Here is a 19153-nt window from a genome sequence, read left to right on the forward strand (position 1 = left end):
GGAGTGAAACCATTCGGCATTTTCAAAGAACCAACATTGTCTCTTTTGCATACTGACCCCGTTGCAAGGCACGGGTATTTGCTAGCAGCTATACCCGGTATAGCTGCTAGCAAATACGAATATTAGCGCTGGTTTGCAGTAGCTGTTCAAATAACAAGCGACCGGCACTACTAATTGTGACCAACGGGATTATTTAGTATCTTATATAAATTAGAGTTAATCATTACGACCACAAAAATGTCCTCTTTCTACTAAATATAAATTCCATAATACCCCTACCGCAGCAAACCTGCAGCCTAAGCAAAATTCCATTTGTGTGACTTTATTTTCAATTAAATCTAATTCAATAACATTAGGATTAACGATTATCTAGGTTTGCTGCCTACAGGGAGGGTAACGAAGTGTGATTTATAGGCAAATATAATATAGGCAAATATAGCTTAGTATGAAAGAAAGAAATTTTCCAAGTTTGATAAAAATATATCCATAAACAAGCAATATTACAACAGTTTACTAATCCTACTAATATTATAAGTAAGAAAGTTTGGATGTATGGATGGATTGATGGATGGATGGATGGATGGATGTTTGTGACAAATAAATACTTATAAATACATAATGATTGAATTATTAATTTTAAGTTTCATTTGACCCGTAGAAAATGACGCAATTTTGATAATTCAAGCCAAATGCTGATTTCGCTCGCATTTACGATTAGGTTTTTTTACCATTTAACACATAACAATACGTATACTTTATGAAAGGTATGGTTTAAAAGTGTTTCACGTTTACAATAGTCTTAAATGTGATTGGTTAGATCTACTCAATGAAACATATGGATTAGGTTGTGACAAACTACAGTACATCACCTCAACACGTTTTACATGATTTTACTTCTTAAACTTTATTCCCCTAACAATATTAGGCAATTTAAATATATAAATCACAATTCCTTTTTTGTGTTTGCAGATTCGTGGTGCACGTCTGATTCAATTAAAAATAATTCATACATAACGATATTACAATTTGATATATTATATCCCTAATAATAAAGTTTCTAAAGTTTATCGAGTGTATACAGAGAATAAGTAAATACTAAACCGATAAGGTTGAAATTTGGTATGATGATAGCTGCCATTTCCGATTAATATATAGACATATTCTTACCTCAAAAACCCTTTCAGGCTCCACCCCAGTGGCTCTGGCTCTCGATTTTCTCATGTTAACCTTATGAGTATCATATTTAAGGGAATAAACGAATTTTGTCAGCCGTTTCAACTGTACAAGTTGGTTCTATGATATTAAATAGCATTAAATTTAAGGCTTACCAACAGGGTGCAGCACTATTATGTTTTTACTTTCTCCCCCTATACCATAGTATATGGAGAAAGTATTGTTTTCGTCAAAATTTTCGAGTTTGAGTTTTGAGTGGATATATTTGTTTTGGGTCCCCCTGGACCCAAAAAAGTGGTTTTCGAAGTGATGTCTGTGTGTGTGTGAGTGTGTGTGTGTGTCTGTGTGTCTGGATGTGTACAGAGCTAGAGACAACACCTGTGGTCCGATTTCGATGAAATTTGGTATGTAGGTTCTAATTTATGGTATCTCCAGGCGTTTTTTTCATTTTTTCGAAATTTTGATTTTTAATGGGGATTTTCCCATAAAAACCCATAAAAAATCGGAAAAATCGGATTTTCTCAAAAATGGCCCGAACGATTTTGATAAAAATTTAGTATGTTGTAGCCCTTTAAATTCTGAATAAAATGGTACAAATCCCATATCTGTAAAAATTACGGTTCAAAAGTTATGGTCAAATATGTTATTTTCCCATAAAAAACCCATAAAATAACGACAAATAGGATTTTAGAAAAAAATACGGTTTTGATTTAACATAGTATGTTATAGTCCTTACAATTTTAATAGTTTTTTTTTAATTTTTTTAGAAATTTTTATTTTTAATAGGGATTTTCCCATAAAACCCCATAAAAAAACGGAAAAATAGGATTTTCCCAAAAATGGCCCGAACAATTTTGATAAAAATGTTGTCTGTCATAGTCCTTTATATTCTGAACAAAATGGTACAAATATAATTTCTGTAAAAATTTTGGTTCAAAAATTATTGTAAATTATGTCATTTTCCCAAAAAACCCCCATTAAATAACAGAAAAATCGGATTTTCCCAAAAACGGCCAGAACAATTTTGATCAAAATTTAACATGTTATATACCTTTAAGTTCTGAACAAAATTGTACAAATCCCATTTCCGTATATTTACTCTCACCGCTTACACATGATAAAGGTTGTTGACAAACTTATGGGAGAAAGTATGTGTCAGAATGCTGATACCGTTTATTTGCATTTATTACAACAGCTAATTTGAACCAACTAGCAACAAAAGGTTGTGGTACACAATGAGAACTTTACTTTTTCCATGGTTTAGGTGCAGTGGTAGAACATTAGGGCTATGGTAGATGTGTGCTACACTATAGGATACCGTATAAATTTAAATACCAAATTTCCTTAAACCGTGTCCTCTCCCATAACTGCAATAAGCATTTTATACTTCTATGCCAACCCCGTACGAAGGACGGGTACTCTGCTAGTTTATCTTATATATTTGTATTTGTATAATATCAGTTCAAATGTATTTCTGCTTCTATTTTTCTGATCCAAAACTCCGTAAGTCCAGTGCTAAGACTTTTAATTTCCCAAATGAGTTTTTCAGCAACATTCAAAGTTTCGTACAGTGTTGCTCCACCAATAAATTTGTTGGTTCCAAAATTATCTATTCCTCAAATTCCAGCCAAATTCGTTCCCTAGTGAATGTTTTAGTACAGTTTGCTTACAAAATATAAAATACATAAGAACCACCAGTAAACAAACAAAAAATAAGCATCTTAACTTGCCATCACAAAAATGCAGTTACCGAAATTTCTTATTTTAAGTAATGGTATTGTACTTTTGTGGGTGTTATCCTGTGTTCACAGGAGTGCACTAAATTGTGTCTATGGTTAAGTTTGTAAAGGTCAGGTTGTCCATACGTTGCCTGTTCAGAACGTGCAATTCTGTATTTTTTTATATATTGTTTTGGATTTTCTAAAAAATCCACAATCATAAATTTCTCTTTTAAGCATGAGATAGGATATAAAATATGATAGCTGGAGATTAAATATTTAGAGGCAAGATGCTTTTAACTCAAAACCATTTAACTCAACGACAGCTGGATCCATATTCGACATTTCAAAAAGCTACTGGCATTTATGGAGATCGAATCGGCAACCTTTTGAAAATAAACTTGTGCTACAAACACTCAGCTAACCCAAAAATTCAAATTATGGAATTAAAAAAAAAAAATAGGTTGTAAGATACGAGATTTCCGACAAATCTTTTCTCGAACTCTCGTAGACTGGAATACCACAATGATCGTTTGTTATCTTTATACATACAGTATAAGAGAAGACGATCACACGACCTTGTGGAGGAAACTTGTTCCCAGTAGATTGCGCCATCGCCATCGCCATCACCGAGCAGAAGGTTACACATCAGCTGTGCCTGGGACTAGGACTAGAGACTCCTTGGCCTACTTACAATACTGCTGTGCCGATTGATATCTGATAGGTACAGAGGTCGACGTCCTAGTTTCAAGTCAAGTGTAACTATTTGGACAATCTCTCACAGAAAGGTAACAATTCCTATGACTGTCTCCAACATAACTTGGCTTTCTGTTGTAGCACGCATCTTGTTTTTGGCACCTGCTCTTGACAGGGAAGTTCACAAAGCCAGGAACTTTCAAGGGTAGCTTCGAAGTTGGTATCCTGGAACGCGTGCAATCATAACTAACTGATGAATATATTCCTCATGCATCGAGAGAACACATATGATTACGATATTCCCCATTTAAATTATTCCATTTTCAGTACTAGCTACATCTGCCCGCTTCGATCTAGCTACACAGGGTCAAAGCTGTCTACTCAGGGCTAAGTACAGTGTATATAAATTAAAAATTGTTAAAGTTTTAGTCAGTTCAGCACCGTTCTTCGTTTATTGCGCACCCCCCTCCCCTTTGTGGACAATTCAGCTTGGAGATCCCTTGACTAGAACCACAGAAAACATACTACTATAACCCTAGAACTCAGGTTAAAGTATCGGTGTTGTGCAGAAGCAAACTAATTATAAACACCGATAATTTTATAAAGATATGTTTCCAAACTATTTGTGGAAGGTATTAAAATTCCGTAAATTTAAAGTTGCATTTGGCTTTCTATTAAATTCCTTGACTGGCATATTGATTGCTAATCAGTCAGACATAAAGTGCAAATGCTGCGATTTAAAAAAAAAATGTTTGCTCCAATCTGAAGCTAAACTCTTTGCAAGGATCAGTCAGTTCCGCTCCCCGCCACACGATGTGGCGCTGTGTTGGAACACACAGGAAGGGCGTTGACAAACTTCATCACTGCAGTATCAAGACTACTCAGTGTTCACTTCACTAACGTGTACGTGTAGTGGGTAAAAGTGTAAATAATACTCGCTTCGACAAAGTAGTTTGTTTTTCCAATATAGGTGAAATTTTCACAGTTGGTAACAGGATTGGCAGTGACGCATGCGCAGCCACATTACCATTACATCACTCATATACCAGTACCACATTGCTTTGACTGACTAGTGACTGTTGACTACTGTATCACTGACACTGACGACTGGGCGTGGTCCTGTCTACAGGTAAGCTAATGTATATACTGTACCTGGATTGCGACGTACAATATACACCAGGGTAGGTGTGATAGCAGCGCCGTCATCTGTCACGTAGGCATTGGTAATGGTTACATTGCATTGTCAATTAGTTGTGTCAAGAAAACATAACATTACAATAGGCTTGGTCCTCTCCACCTTGCTTGTTGTTGTTATCAATTACAGGAGTGCTTGTAGATTGTGGGACTAGATTAGTTTTACAACCCAATGTGGGGTTGACGAATATCGATTGTGGAACTGTGTGGCGTCATTGTTCTGTCCAAAACATTCACGTTTTTACTACTTTGTCTTGATTGCATTTTAAATCAACTACAAATCGTCAGAATGATCAATAGAAATATGATTATAAATAGATTAACTAAATAGAAATTCTGCCATTTTGCAAGAGGTATAATGATTCCCAAAGACCATGTCGTTGTTTTTCCAATACAGTTTTGCTGCTGTATAGTGTTAATTGAATTTTTAAAGTAATTTTTAAATTGCGAAAATTATACATAGTGTTGTCAGGAATGGAGAAGAAAGTAGTATATAAGCTATCAGAGTGTTTACGAAAACTTACTAAGAACGATTTACAAATGTTCTTTCTGGAATTATAGTGATGACCATGACAATAATGTTGAAGAGAATTTACAGTTCAAAGTAGTCATATTGTGATTCTCAGTAAAATAAATCATTATGTTTCCAATTACCCATTAATAAATACATAATACTGTAATCTATGCCAAACATTTTACTAAATTCAGCAACATTTTCTAAATGTATGATTTAGAAAATGTTGCTGAATTTAGTAAAATGTTTGGCATAGATTACAGTATTATGTATTTATTAATGGGTAATTGGAAACATAATGATCTATTTTACTATGAATCACAGTGTGACTACTTTGAGCATTAACAATTTTGTATATTAGACTAAGGATACAGCGAATCTTAAGAAGATAAACAATATTTACATTTCAGTATCAAAACTGATATCCGCGTATAAAAGGTTTTTTTTATTCAGTGCTGTTGATGCTGAACTGCGTACAGTACTTCTTGATGAGAAAAACATCCCTTGACAGAAAATATTTTCGTTTTTAATATTTTGGAAAACCCCCATTATGTACCAAATCACTCTCGTGTCATACTGCTGTATGTAACTCTAGCTGTAGAATAATTACGGTACCTGCTCTGTTGGTTTATAATAGTGCTGGACTTAAAATCTTAAGTTTACTTGTGCAATCTGAAGAGAATACACAAACATAATAGGTAAATAGAAGTAAAAGTGATTTCACACAATACAAAACCTAGTAGTACAAACTATTCACTGTGTGACGCTCACCATCTTCTGATAACGGACTAATAGCACTGATAGTAGTGATTCTTACGATAACGCTATTAGTAGTACAAACTATTCACTGTGTGACGCTCACCATCTTCTGATAACGGACTAATAGCACTGATAGTAGAGATTCTTACGATAACGCTATTAGTAGTACAAACTATTCACTGTGTGACGCTCACCATCTTCTGATAACGGACTAATAGCACTGATAGTAGTGATTCTTACGATAACGCTATTCACACAATACAAAACCTAGTAGTACAAACTATTCACTGCGTGACGCTCACCATCTTCTGATAACGGACTAATAGCACTGATAGTAGTGATTCTTACGATAACGCTAAACCATCCAACCCAATCACAAAAATATCTCGCAAAGATGTCATTATCGCACGATGAGCCTGTGATCGTCGTTTATATAGGAGCCAGAGTTTGACTTAGTTAGCATCGCGCCGCATCGTCTACGTTACTACGTAAAACCTGTAGTGAGTATAACTGGAGTGCAAACCTAACGATACGGGATCATCAGAGGAGTGTAACGTAGGCTAAGCCTTTTTTGTTTCTTCCATGATGACATGAAGGAGGAGGTTGCCTGAAGCCTGCGGCTCGCAGGACGCTTCCCTGCGCATTCTTCTTGGTCCCTCTTCGTGACTTCTTTCCTTTCATCCTTACCGGATACTCTTCTAAGAGATGCTTTGTCCTTCCATGCAGCGAAGCACTTCTCGAAAACAATCTACGTGACCGGACAAGGACACGTTTTACGCACTCTTACGGTGATGTGAACACACCATGTTTAGAACCACGGCAACAGGTCATTTGTATACTGTACATAGCCTACAGAGACAATGTCTGCCTAACAAAATACCAACGAAATTAAATTCTTATGTTGGTTATTAAATGTAAATGAAATTAATTGTATGATTCTCACCCAGATTTTCTCAGATCATCAAATTCTTGATAGTCATTTATTCCTGGTGGCTCAAGGGCGTTTTAACCGTTTTAAGCTTGCTGCACACGGCATGAATCTACATGCAGTGAACTCGTCTCGTCGGTTTTTATATGAACATTAATTGTGTCGGATCTGACAGACCCTATGATAAAGTACATGAAAGTTTTCTAAATTATAGTCTTTTAGCACCGTCCATTGTATAAGTCCCAAATCCTTCCTATAAAAGTACCTATCAGAAAATGCATTTAGTGGTTAATAATTATTTAATTATCATCACAGTAACAAGTATCACTGAAGAAGTACGAAGTACCTGCCATAACTGTGCTTTTTAGATCGACTCTAAAGAACAGAGCTCCAAAGAAGATTTGAAATCCATTCCAAGAAATTGTTTCGTATAATTAACTAGCTGTTACCCACGGGCTTCGCCCCGTTTGACTTCATAAGTATTATTAAAATTATTGATTGGTTAAGTAAATCTGAAATAAACAAATCAGAATACAGTAATACAAACAAAAATCACACCTGAGTTTAATAAGGTAATAAATTAAAAGAATAACAAACAAATAAGGACAGCTGAGTTATTTTTAACATAAGTCTATGGAAAGTTCCCTTTAGAAATGAATTACGACCTTAAAATGCAATTTATGAAATAATGGATAGTTTTGGGCAAGGTTTTTAGTCATGGTGAACATTTTAAATATATGGTTTATGGGGGTTGTGACTTGTAGTTTTCTCAAAAGTTCATGGGTACTTTGGGATTTATTTATGGATAAAACATATATCAATTGTAAACAAATAGGATAAAAATTTTAACTTAGACTTGGACATGGAAGGATCCCAGCAGACCCTAACACGCGCCCACACTATAGGTTCACAGTGGCATACATTTTGGGGCGGTAGACGTGTAACTATACCAAATAGAATTGGTTTTCAGTACGCTAGTATAGACTGGTGTTATCATGCAAGCACTTTATTTATTTATTTATTTCAACGGACATCTCTATTTTACAACTATAGGCCTACAAATCAAATCAGTACAACTCAGGATGGCTTATATAAAAATAAGTTTTAATTTGATTTTCTTATATCAAATTTATGTTTTCTGATTGAGTGATACACTATCTTGAACTTAACTGATTAAAACTATCAATATCTAAAATGAAATTTCTAGAAGTATTTTAAGACCAAGACATATAAAATAACTTAAATGAAAATAGAGTTATGCAGATAAGTTCTAAAACAATTATAATTATTGTTGATTCTTGTGATTCAGCAGTGTGCTTAGGTAGTCAGATCTCAAGTAAATAATCAATAGCTCAAATGAAAGCTGGTATTTCACTTTATGACAAATGTTCTTGCATAGCTTTAAGGCCACAATTATGAAAATCGGTCGGGTAGAAGAGCCAAAACGAACTTGAAAAAAAAACAAATTTAACTCCTATAAGAAATGTACAGGGAGGCAGTTTGTGCATAACTCGAAATATACGTCAAAATGAGTGCCGATGCTTGATGGCAAATCTGTGATGCGTCCATAGCTTTAGTTTAAGGCCAACATCATGAAAATCGGTCGGGTAGAAGAGCTAACCCGATTCGGAAAAGAAAAACCAATAATTTTCAGTATGCATAATCTTATCATACGAAACATGTGTTAATAATATAACAGTTTATTGTTATATTGTTATTTAATTGATTTTTCTTTGATTAAATGTTGATGTTAACAATTTGAATTTGTGTTTAAGTTTAAAGTGTGTTCCTTATGTTAATTGTGTGATTCTAATGTTATGTGCTTAATCTGTACCATCAATATTAGTGAGTAAGGTGGTGTATGGATTTCATAACCATTATTTTACTAGAGACCGTTGTATTTAACCACAGCGGGCTCTGTTGCTAGTAACAATAAGGTTATTTCAAGATAACCTTCAAATTCATTACTCACTGTTATTATGAACTCGCGAACACTCAGGCGAAGAAGGCGTAGACACCTATCATGACTTCATGCCATTAGTCACGGTTCTGTTAAATTCAGGTTAAATCATTGTTAAAATTGTAATAAATGTAAAAATTAGTACCGGGGGACCGAGTCTTGTTCGGTTGAAGTTAATTGGGTTTAATAAATTTAAATAAAACAATATTGTAAACAAACATTTTATAATTTACGAAAAACATTTTTATTACAAACCTAAAGCTGGGTTTTCCTAGGCGCGGAATCGGCGAGCGAGGAACGCGGAGAGCGGAAATGAAATTAACATGGCATTCCGCTCCGCTTCTAGGAAAACAGTAACATTAAATTGCCTAAGACAAGTGGAGTCCGCTCTCCGCGTTCCTCTCTCCGCTCGCCGACTCCACGCCTAGGAAAACCCGGCTTTAGACAGACATTTTATAGCTGGAATAATATCAACTCTACAATGTAAAAGCATGCAATTAAACAAAAACAGGATACATTTTTATGATCTTGCTCAATTTTAAGTGCTACCATTAATAGTCAAAGGTGCTACTCACAGAGAATTTTTCTCCCCTCTAGGTATTGTTGTTCGATGTGTACAAAAGACAGCAGATAAAAATAAACCAAATCATATTATTTTCAAAATGGCTTGTGACAACAATGTTTTGCTTTTTCAATACTACTTCTAAAGAAATTTTAGTTTTTTATTGGGATTTGGCATATGGTAATAGTTTCATGCCAATTAAACCCCCCCAGTTGCCCCCAAATGTAATTTAAAAATTAGTTTACTTTAAATGCCTCAGTACTCCAGGGATTAATTTTGTTGGGAGAGGGCTAAAAATAATCAGTATTTGATCGGAACTATTTCCCCTAGTAATCTTCAGTGTAATCTTGTGTCTTGTTTACTTTTTCCTTGTTATTTCTTTCAACCAATATAGTTCCTTAGGAACCCATGGTCAATGTTAAATTTTTAAATTTTCAAATGAGTTGTGTGGCGAAATACGGATTTTCCTGAGGTGGTGGCGGGTGGCGTTCACCAATCACGTTTTTAGGGCTATAACCCAGATAGCAGACTATTTTTCGGCAAAGTTGCCGTTGATTGGTCGGGGCAAAGTTGTTTCTGCAACTTTGTCTTAACTTTTCATTCAGTTGTCAAGGCAACTTTCTTGCCCCTAAAATAATAAAAGTTGCCGCATCGTTGCAACAAGTTTGCACTGGCAAACATGTAGTTCAATAGTTAAGCGCGGGGAGCGCTGGTAGGCATATCATCATCAACGTTTCATCCAACCCCATTCGTACTCGTTGACGGGATCGACGCCATTTTGCAATTTGCTTCATAATCATCCTAATTTTCTGCTAATAAAATAAAGGTTAGCTTTATTCTACTTAACTCATTTTGTTTTTGTAAGTAAACTATAAGTGCACATTTAAAGATCTGCATTTGAAGTGGCTATTTAAAGATCTGCATTTGATGTGGCTATTTGAAGATCTGCTTACAGTATCAGAAAATCCATCAACAAGAGCTGTTTGTTAAGGTAAGTGCATTTAATTTAAACTGCTTTTACCCTCGTACAACTTGCACCAAAGAAAATTGTCTAGTCTTGATTAGTTGTTCATCTAAAAACAACTTTCATGTCCACATAACCCATACATTGAGTCGGCGCAAGTCAAGTTTGTTAACAAACTCATTAGCTTCTTATACATATAAGCTGCGTGTTTTAGGTCAAGTGAATTATTATTAAAACGTTAAACATCCAAGATATTAACAAAGAATCATCTGCCCTCAAGTAAATATGTGTGTAGCCCAGTATAGCTTAAGCTATATAAATGACCTAAAAGCCTAGTGTGTGTTGATCGACAAGCCAATGAAATAGGCTAATGACCATGACAATAGTAATTCGGTTACTTTTCTAGTGGTATATTAATGTCCAGTAATTGTTATGTAAAGAAACCACAAAGCCTTGGTCTAGCATCTAGGCCTAGCAGGCCTAGTCAATTGAATTGCTTCTAGGCCCATAGATATTTTAGGTAGGTACCCTACCGGTAGTTAAGTCCTAGTAAGGCCTACGCAGCAGAACCTTGATATGGGCCTATAACTCAACTGGTTAAATCGATTGTAAAAAACAGGCATAGGATCAGGTCTAACCAATATTTTCATATAAATCCATTTTAGCACTATTTACAATTGAACATTTTTTCTTTATGTTATCCAAGTTTTTTTGTTGGAAACTCTAGGCAAGTCTTATATGCCAATGCCTCATACTACAACTGTACCAAGTCACTCATCAGACATTATTTATTTTGCCTTCCTTTCTTGATTTCAGTTGCTACACAAAGGGTATTCAAAGATGGTTTCTCCCAGGCAACTACCGAGAAAAATGTGACAATGTGGCTGAACCAAGCTAAAACCAGATTAACTTGAAGGTATTTTAACAGTTTATCATTTCATGATAGGCCCTATCCAAATGAGTTGAAAACACATGTTATTTTTATTGATACTAAGTTAGTTGTTGTGCCCATGCTTTGCTTGGATAATGTGGATCTCTAAATCTACTGTGTAGGAACAGTGAGGCTGGTACCCCACACAGTTAGGCTATACCACCATACAAATTATACAGGCAAATCTCAAATCGTACAAATTATTTTAATTAAATCTTTTGTGCATTTGCATTATGCATAATTGTACTTTATCAATAATTTTGGGTTTGTAGGTATGACAGATTTAAAGAACCACATTGTTCACTTTTTTTGTTCTATGCCAATTGAGAAGCACAGAATAGTGCCAAACTTATTGCATAATCTGGTTAAATTAACCACAAAAATATGGTCTTAAATTTAATAAGATTTAAAATCATAGACAATAATTAATAAATAATTGTCTTGGGAAATCGTTAAGAGATTATCTTTATCCTATTCTTGTTATTTATTTTTAGGGCAGAAAGGAGAATTCAGCTGGAAAACAAGGAAGCCACACTGAAACTGTCCAACAAGAAGATGACATGTTTTAGGACTCTTAAGTGTGTTTTCTGCTCCTATATTATAAGAACCGCATATTTCATGTTTCTGTTTTGCATAAAAAATTTAATACACTACCTCAAAGTTGAATAATTATATATGTATAATTTATTTAATCTTAGTAAACTGCCTAGTGAGGTTTTGGTTTTATAATTCAATAATTTCTGTAAAAACTAAAAATGGTGTTGATGTACTAAATGTGTTTTTTATTGACCTGACTATTTATTCTCTTAAGTTTTTTATTCACCTATTCTGAGTTGTTAATGGTCACATTAGAAAATGTCTTTTTTTTGGCTCATAAAAACCCTTTAGTGACCGTGTTTTACTCAATATTCTTCTGTCACAAACTTATATAGAATAAATTATTTACAGCTATTTCGCAACCCAGATTGGAAAAGTTGCCACAAAAGAACCATAACAACTTTGTTGCAAATTTGGATGACAACTTTGCCGACAACTTTGCCCCTATGAAACTAGAAAAGTTGCCGCAAAGCTGACATAACTTTTCATGTTTCCCATGACAACTTTGTTGCATTGTTGCCATGACAACTTTGTTTCATCTTTGTCATGACAACTTTATTATTGCAAATTTGGATGACAACAAATTTTTTTGCTATCTGGGAAGTCCCTAATTCAAAAATTAAGTCAAAATTCTTCCCCTGGAATCCGAGATATACATGGTGACAATTAATTACTAGGACGACTTTACAACATTAAAATAAAAGGGATATAACAATCAAATTAGGGATATCATTACTGGCAATAGTAAGCTAACTACTTTTTTATGTGTACATGGTGATCGGATGTCACCTATGGGGGACGGCCTATGGGAGTAAATTGAAAATCTTAAAGCTAAGCATAGGTTGATATGTGCATCAAATTAAAGGTCTTGTTGAACTAAAAACAATTCCACAAACCGTACCTCAAACGGACAACCGAGTAAAAAATGACAGCCGTTAGTATTTTTTTAAGTTTATTTTGATCACACTTGGAAAATTTATTTATTTTATACTAAAGATTCGTCTCCACCAACCGAACATGTCCGCTGAACATTGTTCGCTAACATAAAAAAAGACGAACATTCCACAATTAGTCTGTCGAACATATGTTGGACGATCATTTAGCTCACGTAATCAATGTTCGCTTATAAGAGATGCGAACATATTGATTAGTTGGTGTTTGGTGATCGTGTGTAGTACTCAGCGTCTTAGCGTGCAAATCAGTTGCTTATTTGCTGCTTATGAGCAAGCAGAACATTCTCTTATTTCTTTTTTTAAACTCAGAAACATTGCAACCCACACGTATCGTCGAGAGGACTATCGTCGTTTTGAACAGAATATACTTTTGACCTAGCGGTACGGTACTGTTGACTTATTGAAACAGTGAAATATATCGTTTTATGAAATATTTGTCCTCGTAGGAACTGTTCACTAGGTCAAAATCCCATTAGGTCAAACTCATATACACTGCCTACGTTTTTAACACTTGTTGACCAAGTGGTACTGTTGACCTAACGCTACAGCAAAATATATAGTTTTTCCTACAGCTACCTAACAATGTACATGTTCTCTCACTGATTTGAGAAAGCAAAGTGGCCAATTCGCTCATCAGTGAGACAATGTTAACATTGTCTCACTCTAATTACTTTGTCTCACTCCAGATTTGCAACGTGAAGGCACGAAATAGTGAGCGCGTAACATGCAGGCAACGTCGTATGCACACAAAATACGTTGGCAGCACTGGCTGTAAATCAGATGGTCAGCTGTTGTACTGTTGTATTTGTCACTTCACATTAAATGTTATATCAAAGTTATATTAAAAGTTCACTTCTGTGTAAAAATAGGTTATGTTTCTTCACCAATTTATTTGTTTTATGGTAACTGTAGGAAAAGTATAATGTGCAACTCGAGTTCAAAGTACAATTGCCTCACTCGAGAAACCATTCCTCACTCACTTTTCTCACTAGTTGCACAAATAACTATTACCTAACCCGCCATGTTAAACTTCCCTATCCCAAGCGTGATGTATACAACTTCCTTACTTCTCAAGTGATGTAAAGTTGAAAAAAACTCACTCGGTGATGTAATGAAATCCATTTAATTAACATTGAGTGCTTAACTTGAAAAAATATCGTGTCGTAACTCTTCGGCCCAAGTAACACTTCGGCCCAGTAACATTTCGGCCCAAAACCCTCAGATGTGGCCTACGGTCCAACTCTCTACCTGCCCACTAGTAACACTTCGTCCCAACAAAATATTTTACAGGTTAGGTTAGGTTATGTTAGGTTAGGTTGGGTTAGGTTAGGTTAGGTTAGGTTAGGTTAGGTTAGGATAGGTTAGGTTAGGTTAGGTAAGATTCCACCGATTCTCCGTCATGTGAGGTCAGAGGATGCAAGGGGTGACGGTTAGGCGACATTCCACCAGAGGGTGGTTGCAAAGTATACAGGTCATGTACCTCTTACTACCTGAAATGCGTTCCTCAACCCTTGTCAATTTTTCGTCGGGCCGAAATGTTACTCCATTAGCTTATTTAATCATCTGTAAAAGCGAGTGGGACGAAGTGATACTGTTTTTCTAAGAAATTTGAGTTTGGCCGAAATGTTACTGGGCCGAAGTGTTACTACATCAAAAAATATACCTCTATGGAGGCATCGACGTTCAACGCTAGAAATCAGCTGTGCGCTTGAATGTTATTGTTATGCTTTAAAGTATTTTCCTAACCTAGCTTTTGTTTGTAAAATAACGTTACTGAAGACGATGAGTGAAATGGATAATGAAAAATATTGTAGTAAACCCATGTATATTGTCGGGTCAGGTAAAATCTTGTACGTTACACGTACACGTTGCGCAAGAGCGTGTTTACATCTCTTAGGTGAATTATGCAACTCGCTTCCGCTCGTTGCACAACATTCACCTGCGTGATGTAAAAACGCTCTTACTACACTTGTAATGTAAATAGCTATTTTCATCCGTATGCTCATGCTGTGTTGTGCCACAGGAAACATACATATAGTAGTATGTTTTCTGTGGCTAGTATGTTTTCTTTTCTGTGGTTGTGCTGAGTGAGTATGCATGCACCACTCCACTAGCCAGCCACTACACCCATGGTGGAATCCTTTTACCATGCTCTACTACAAGGCAGAGCGTAGCGAGAGCGGTGAACGTACCGGAACCGGACCGGACAGAGGGACCGAGGTCGTGGTGAGTCAGAGCGAGTCAGAGCAGCGTCACAGCTGACAGCACAATTCCCCCTCTCCTTCTAAGATACCGCCTCTGTCTCGCTCTGTGACTGTGATTGTGATGATCTCATTGCCTTGGCATGCTGTTTTTCCTTCCTCCACCTCCACCACTGACCATCCATCCATTCTGTTCCAGTGTTCTGTGTTCTGTGGTTCTGTCTCACCTCACTGTCTGTCTTCATCAGTGTCTTCTGTCAGTTTCAACCTGTGTGTACAGCGGATTCCACACACTTGCAGTTTGTAGTGTTTTAATCGTAGTTACCCTTGTTTGTTAGTGTCAGAAAGTTTGAGTGAAGGTTTCTTCTGTTGCAGGTTTATTAACTTAATTCATCGAGTATTACAATGAGCCGCTACTACCCATCCCAGGTAAGATAGGATATAACTTAGTACGGTACGGTACAGTAAGTTATTTTCGAAGTTAATAGCACAATTCACATTTATTGATTGATTATATGCCATTTTAATGTCAATATTACCCTCACAACCCACACTTAGAAAGATAATTATGTTAATTTAAGTAGGCTATAACTTATGTATTATTTGATTACCTAAAATTAATTAAACATTAACTTAATAAACACCTCTAGGTCGGACGTATTTAATCTGGATCTGAGGACTGGATTATGAAAATTGAAGAAGGAATCCATTTAGTTCTTCTCTTCACTTAACCGAATGGATTAGCTTAGGTTTTGACCATGTAACCGTTATGTCCCATAAGGATAATAGTGTAGTGGCAGTTTTAATAAAATGAATAAACAACAAATTGACACTGTTCTAACCTAACCTAACCCAACCAAACTTCTCAAACAGTTTAAAATTTGTTTTATAAGTTGAAAAAGACATGTGAGGTTGATAGGTTGGATGTTATGTGGACTCGTCACTGTATTAAGTCCTTTGAAGGTAGGTTAGATTAGGGAAGTTAAAGTTTACAATTTAAATAAGTATCTAGGGGCAATTATATCAAGCAACAATATAGTGAAGAAATGGAAATAAATTATAGGATTCTTTGCGACACTCACAAATTAATTCTACTTTCGGTAATAAACTACACGAAAAGTCCATTTTTACATATTTTATACAATAACTTGTTTATTTATAGAGACACGACCTCGTACTCAATAACTATTATTGTAGTCCACATTTTTAGCATTACAACGACGTTTTAACCGATGTTCTATCTTTTACCGTTTTCGAAATATCAGCGTTTTAACACATAGCGCAAACCGTTTATGTTTGCCCCCTCCCCCCCACCTTATCGACCACTTTTGAAATAGGCGACATACGCAATTTTGATCACCACAGTCCATATTACAATAATCAGCAATAACATTGCGTACTGCTTTCACGCATGCTCAAACCCCCTCAGCTCCTGGACTATAGACCTTTTTGAAATGACTCCTGATATCGACAAATACCTCATTGATGTAGATACCTCATTGATGTAGAATTAAACGGCAAACGTCAACGTTTTGAAGTCGATTCCGGTGCAAAATTTTCCCTACTTTCAGAAAGTGATTTCAAGAACCTCGAGCTTGGCCTTCCCCTACAGAATTCTAATGTTTGCTTTCGGTCATACACAGGTAACATCATTAAGCCTGTTGTAAAGGTATCTGTTACTGTAACGTACAATCGTAAACAGATAGTTGATGAATTACACATCGTACCTGCAGGACATGACGTTTTGTTAGGTAGACAGTGGATTAGAGGGTTGGAAATCGAGCTTCGACAGGTGTATTTTTTTTTTTTTTTTTTTTTAATAGAGGGCCAGGCTTCAAGTAACCATGGGATTGCAACGCAGCTAGAACAGCTTATTGTGCACCCTCATTCACAGGTCCTCATTCTTTGTCAAATCCCAGGTCCTTTGTGAACCGTGAGATCCTTTTGACAATGGTGACCCGTTCTTCCCTTTGATCTCCAGTCGATAGGCCAAGGGATCTCATGCGCAGACCTTGTAGGGCTGGGCACATAAATATCACGTGGAATGCTGTCTCCTCCTCCTCCTCCACATTTCCTACATAAGAGGCTTTCAACTTGAATTCCCATCTTGTGTAAATGTCCACGGAATACCCAATGGCCGCTAATAAAGCCAACCACCTTCCGCAGGGTCTTCCTACTCAGCCCAAGGGCTTCTGCCGCTATCGCACCTGTAGGTGCCTTCAGCATTCTCTTTGACTGTACATTTCCTTCTGTTCTTTCCCAGTTCCTTTGATGTTCTATGCCCATCCACTGGCGAACAGCTCTCCGTGCTGTGTTGTAAGCAATACCACACGTCGGCTCTGGACCCATGAGCGGGCTTTCAGCTCCTTTGTTTGCCCACTTGTCAGCTCCCTCATTGCCAGCAATACCTTTGTGCCCTGGAACCCAACTAAGGATGATCCTGTTGGTCTTTCCCAGGGCTTTCATGGCTTGATGACAGTCCCATACAGCCTTGGAGGTAAAGTCGAAACTGTCAAGTGCCATTAGTGCTGCTTTGCTGTCTGAGTTCATGTATATAGTGTGGCCTATAAGACCGCGCTTCAAACACACTCTTGCACACTCAGACAGGGCCACCACTTCTGCCTGGAATACAGTGGCCATTTTTCCCAAACTTACGCACAACTGCACCTTGGGTCTGACTCCATATATTCCAGCCCCCGTGCCCGTTGGCTTTTTTGAGCCATCCGTATACCAGGTGATCCCCCTTTTCATGAATTCAGGTTCACCCTTATCCCAGGCATCCCTGTCAACAATGTTGACATTGTATGGTTTTTCTAGATCTGTGATCTTCACCATCTTGTCTGGTAGCATTTCCAAGGAGTTCTTTTGCACCTTGTCTACAATTCTTGTGTGCTCACTGGAGGCATTATACTTCCAGTTGCCACTACAAGCCATTCTGTAGGCTGCCATCCTTGCCTCTCCTTTCACAATGATGTCGAGAGGTGGCAGGTTTAGCACTACTTCCAGGGCTGCAGTTGGAGTGCCTCTCATGGCTCCTGTGATGCTAAGGCATGCTACTCGCTGGATCTTTTGTAGTCTCTTTACAGCGGTAGTTTGCATTACCTTGGTCCACCAGACCACCGAGCCATACACCATCATCGGTCTTGCGACCCTAGTGTATAGCCAGTTAGTCATTTGTGGACTTAGACCCCAGGTCTTCCCAACAGCCCGCCTCATCATCATAAGTGTGGTCTGAGAACGTTGCGTTATATGTGCCAAATGGCTGTTCCAGGTGAGCTTGTCGTCCAGCCTTATTCCTAGGTACTTGAACTCCCTCTTAACCTGGATCTGATTACCGAAGAGAGTTGGTACTCTAGCGATATCAACATTTCTCTTCCTTGTAAATGGTACCATTACAGTCTTCATTGGATTGACCCTCAGACCTTCCTGGTTACACCACCTCTCCACTATGGACAATGCCCTCTGCATGAGTTCCAGGCAAGTGTTCATAAATTTTCCTCTTATTAGTACAACAATATCGTCAGCATATCCTTGAGCGTACATGCCCTGTGCATTGAGCTCGGACAGGAGATCGTCAACCACCAGATTCCACAGATTTGGTGACAAGACGCCACCCTGTGGACACCCTCTTTGGGCCTTGACCTCTCTCACCGTCCCACACAGAGAAGCTTGCGCTCTCCTACTTTCGAGCATGTTGCCTATCCACCTCACTACAGTGCTTTCCACATTTCTTGACACCAGCTTTGATACAATAGAGCGAGTACTGGTGTTGTCAAAAGCTCCTTCTATATCAAGAAATGCAGCCACCGCTATTTCCTTGTTCGAGATAGCACTTTCAATCTTACTAACCAGCGCATGCAGGGCTGTTTCGCATGACTTTCCCTTCTGGTAGGCATGTTGGTTCGGATGCAAAGGATGGCTTACCAAGACCCTATCCTTTATTCGTCTATCCACTAATTTCTCCATGGTCTTCAGGAGAAACGATGTAAGGCTGATTGGTCTG

At 37.1% G+C, this 19153-nt stretch overlaps 1 protein-coding gene across 11 annotated transcripts in view; it reads left to right on the plus strand.

Moving 5' to 3' along the window:
• Positions 1 to 19153, plus strand: part of LOC128984186 (annexin B9-like) — a 281946-nt gene that overhangs the window by 186957 nt on the left and 75836 nt on the right. For 8 of the 11 annotated variants that reach the window (XR_008489985.1, XR_008489986.1, XR_008489984.1 and 5 more), the window contains exon 1: positions 15343 to 15579. Coding sequence is in view for 7 of the 11 variants with exons in the window: in XM_054403482.1 (XP_054259457.1) it covers positions 15556 to 15579 (24 nt within the window). In the remaining 4 variants the exon portion in view is untranslated. Of the gene's footprint in view, positions 1 to 4539; positions 4717 to 15341; positions 15580 to 19153 lie in introns of those variants that run through there. The other 3 variants (XM_054403510.1, XM_054403524.1, XM_054403497.1) reach the window with 3 other exon arrangements.

The sequence above is a fragment of the Macrosteles quadrilineatus genome, unplaced genomic scaffold, assembly GCF_028750875.1.
Source record: "Macrosteles quadrilineatus isolate MER2022 unplaced genomic scaffold, UCM_ALF_1.0 Scaffold_1__1_contigs__length_201487025, whole genome shotgun sequence".
NCBI classification, from domain to species: domain Eukaryota; kingdom Metazoa; phylum Arthropoda; class Insecta; order Hemiptera; family Cicadellidae; genus Macrosteles; species Macrosteles quadrilineatus.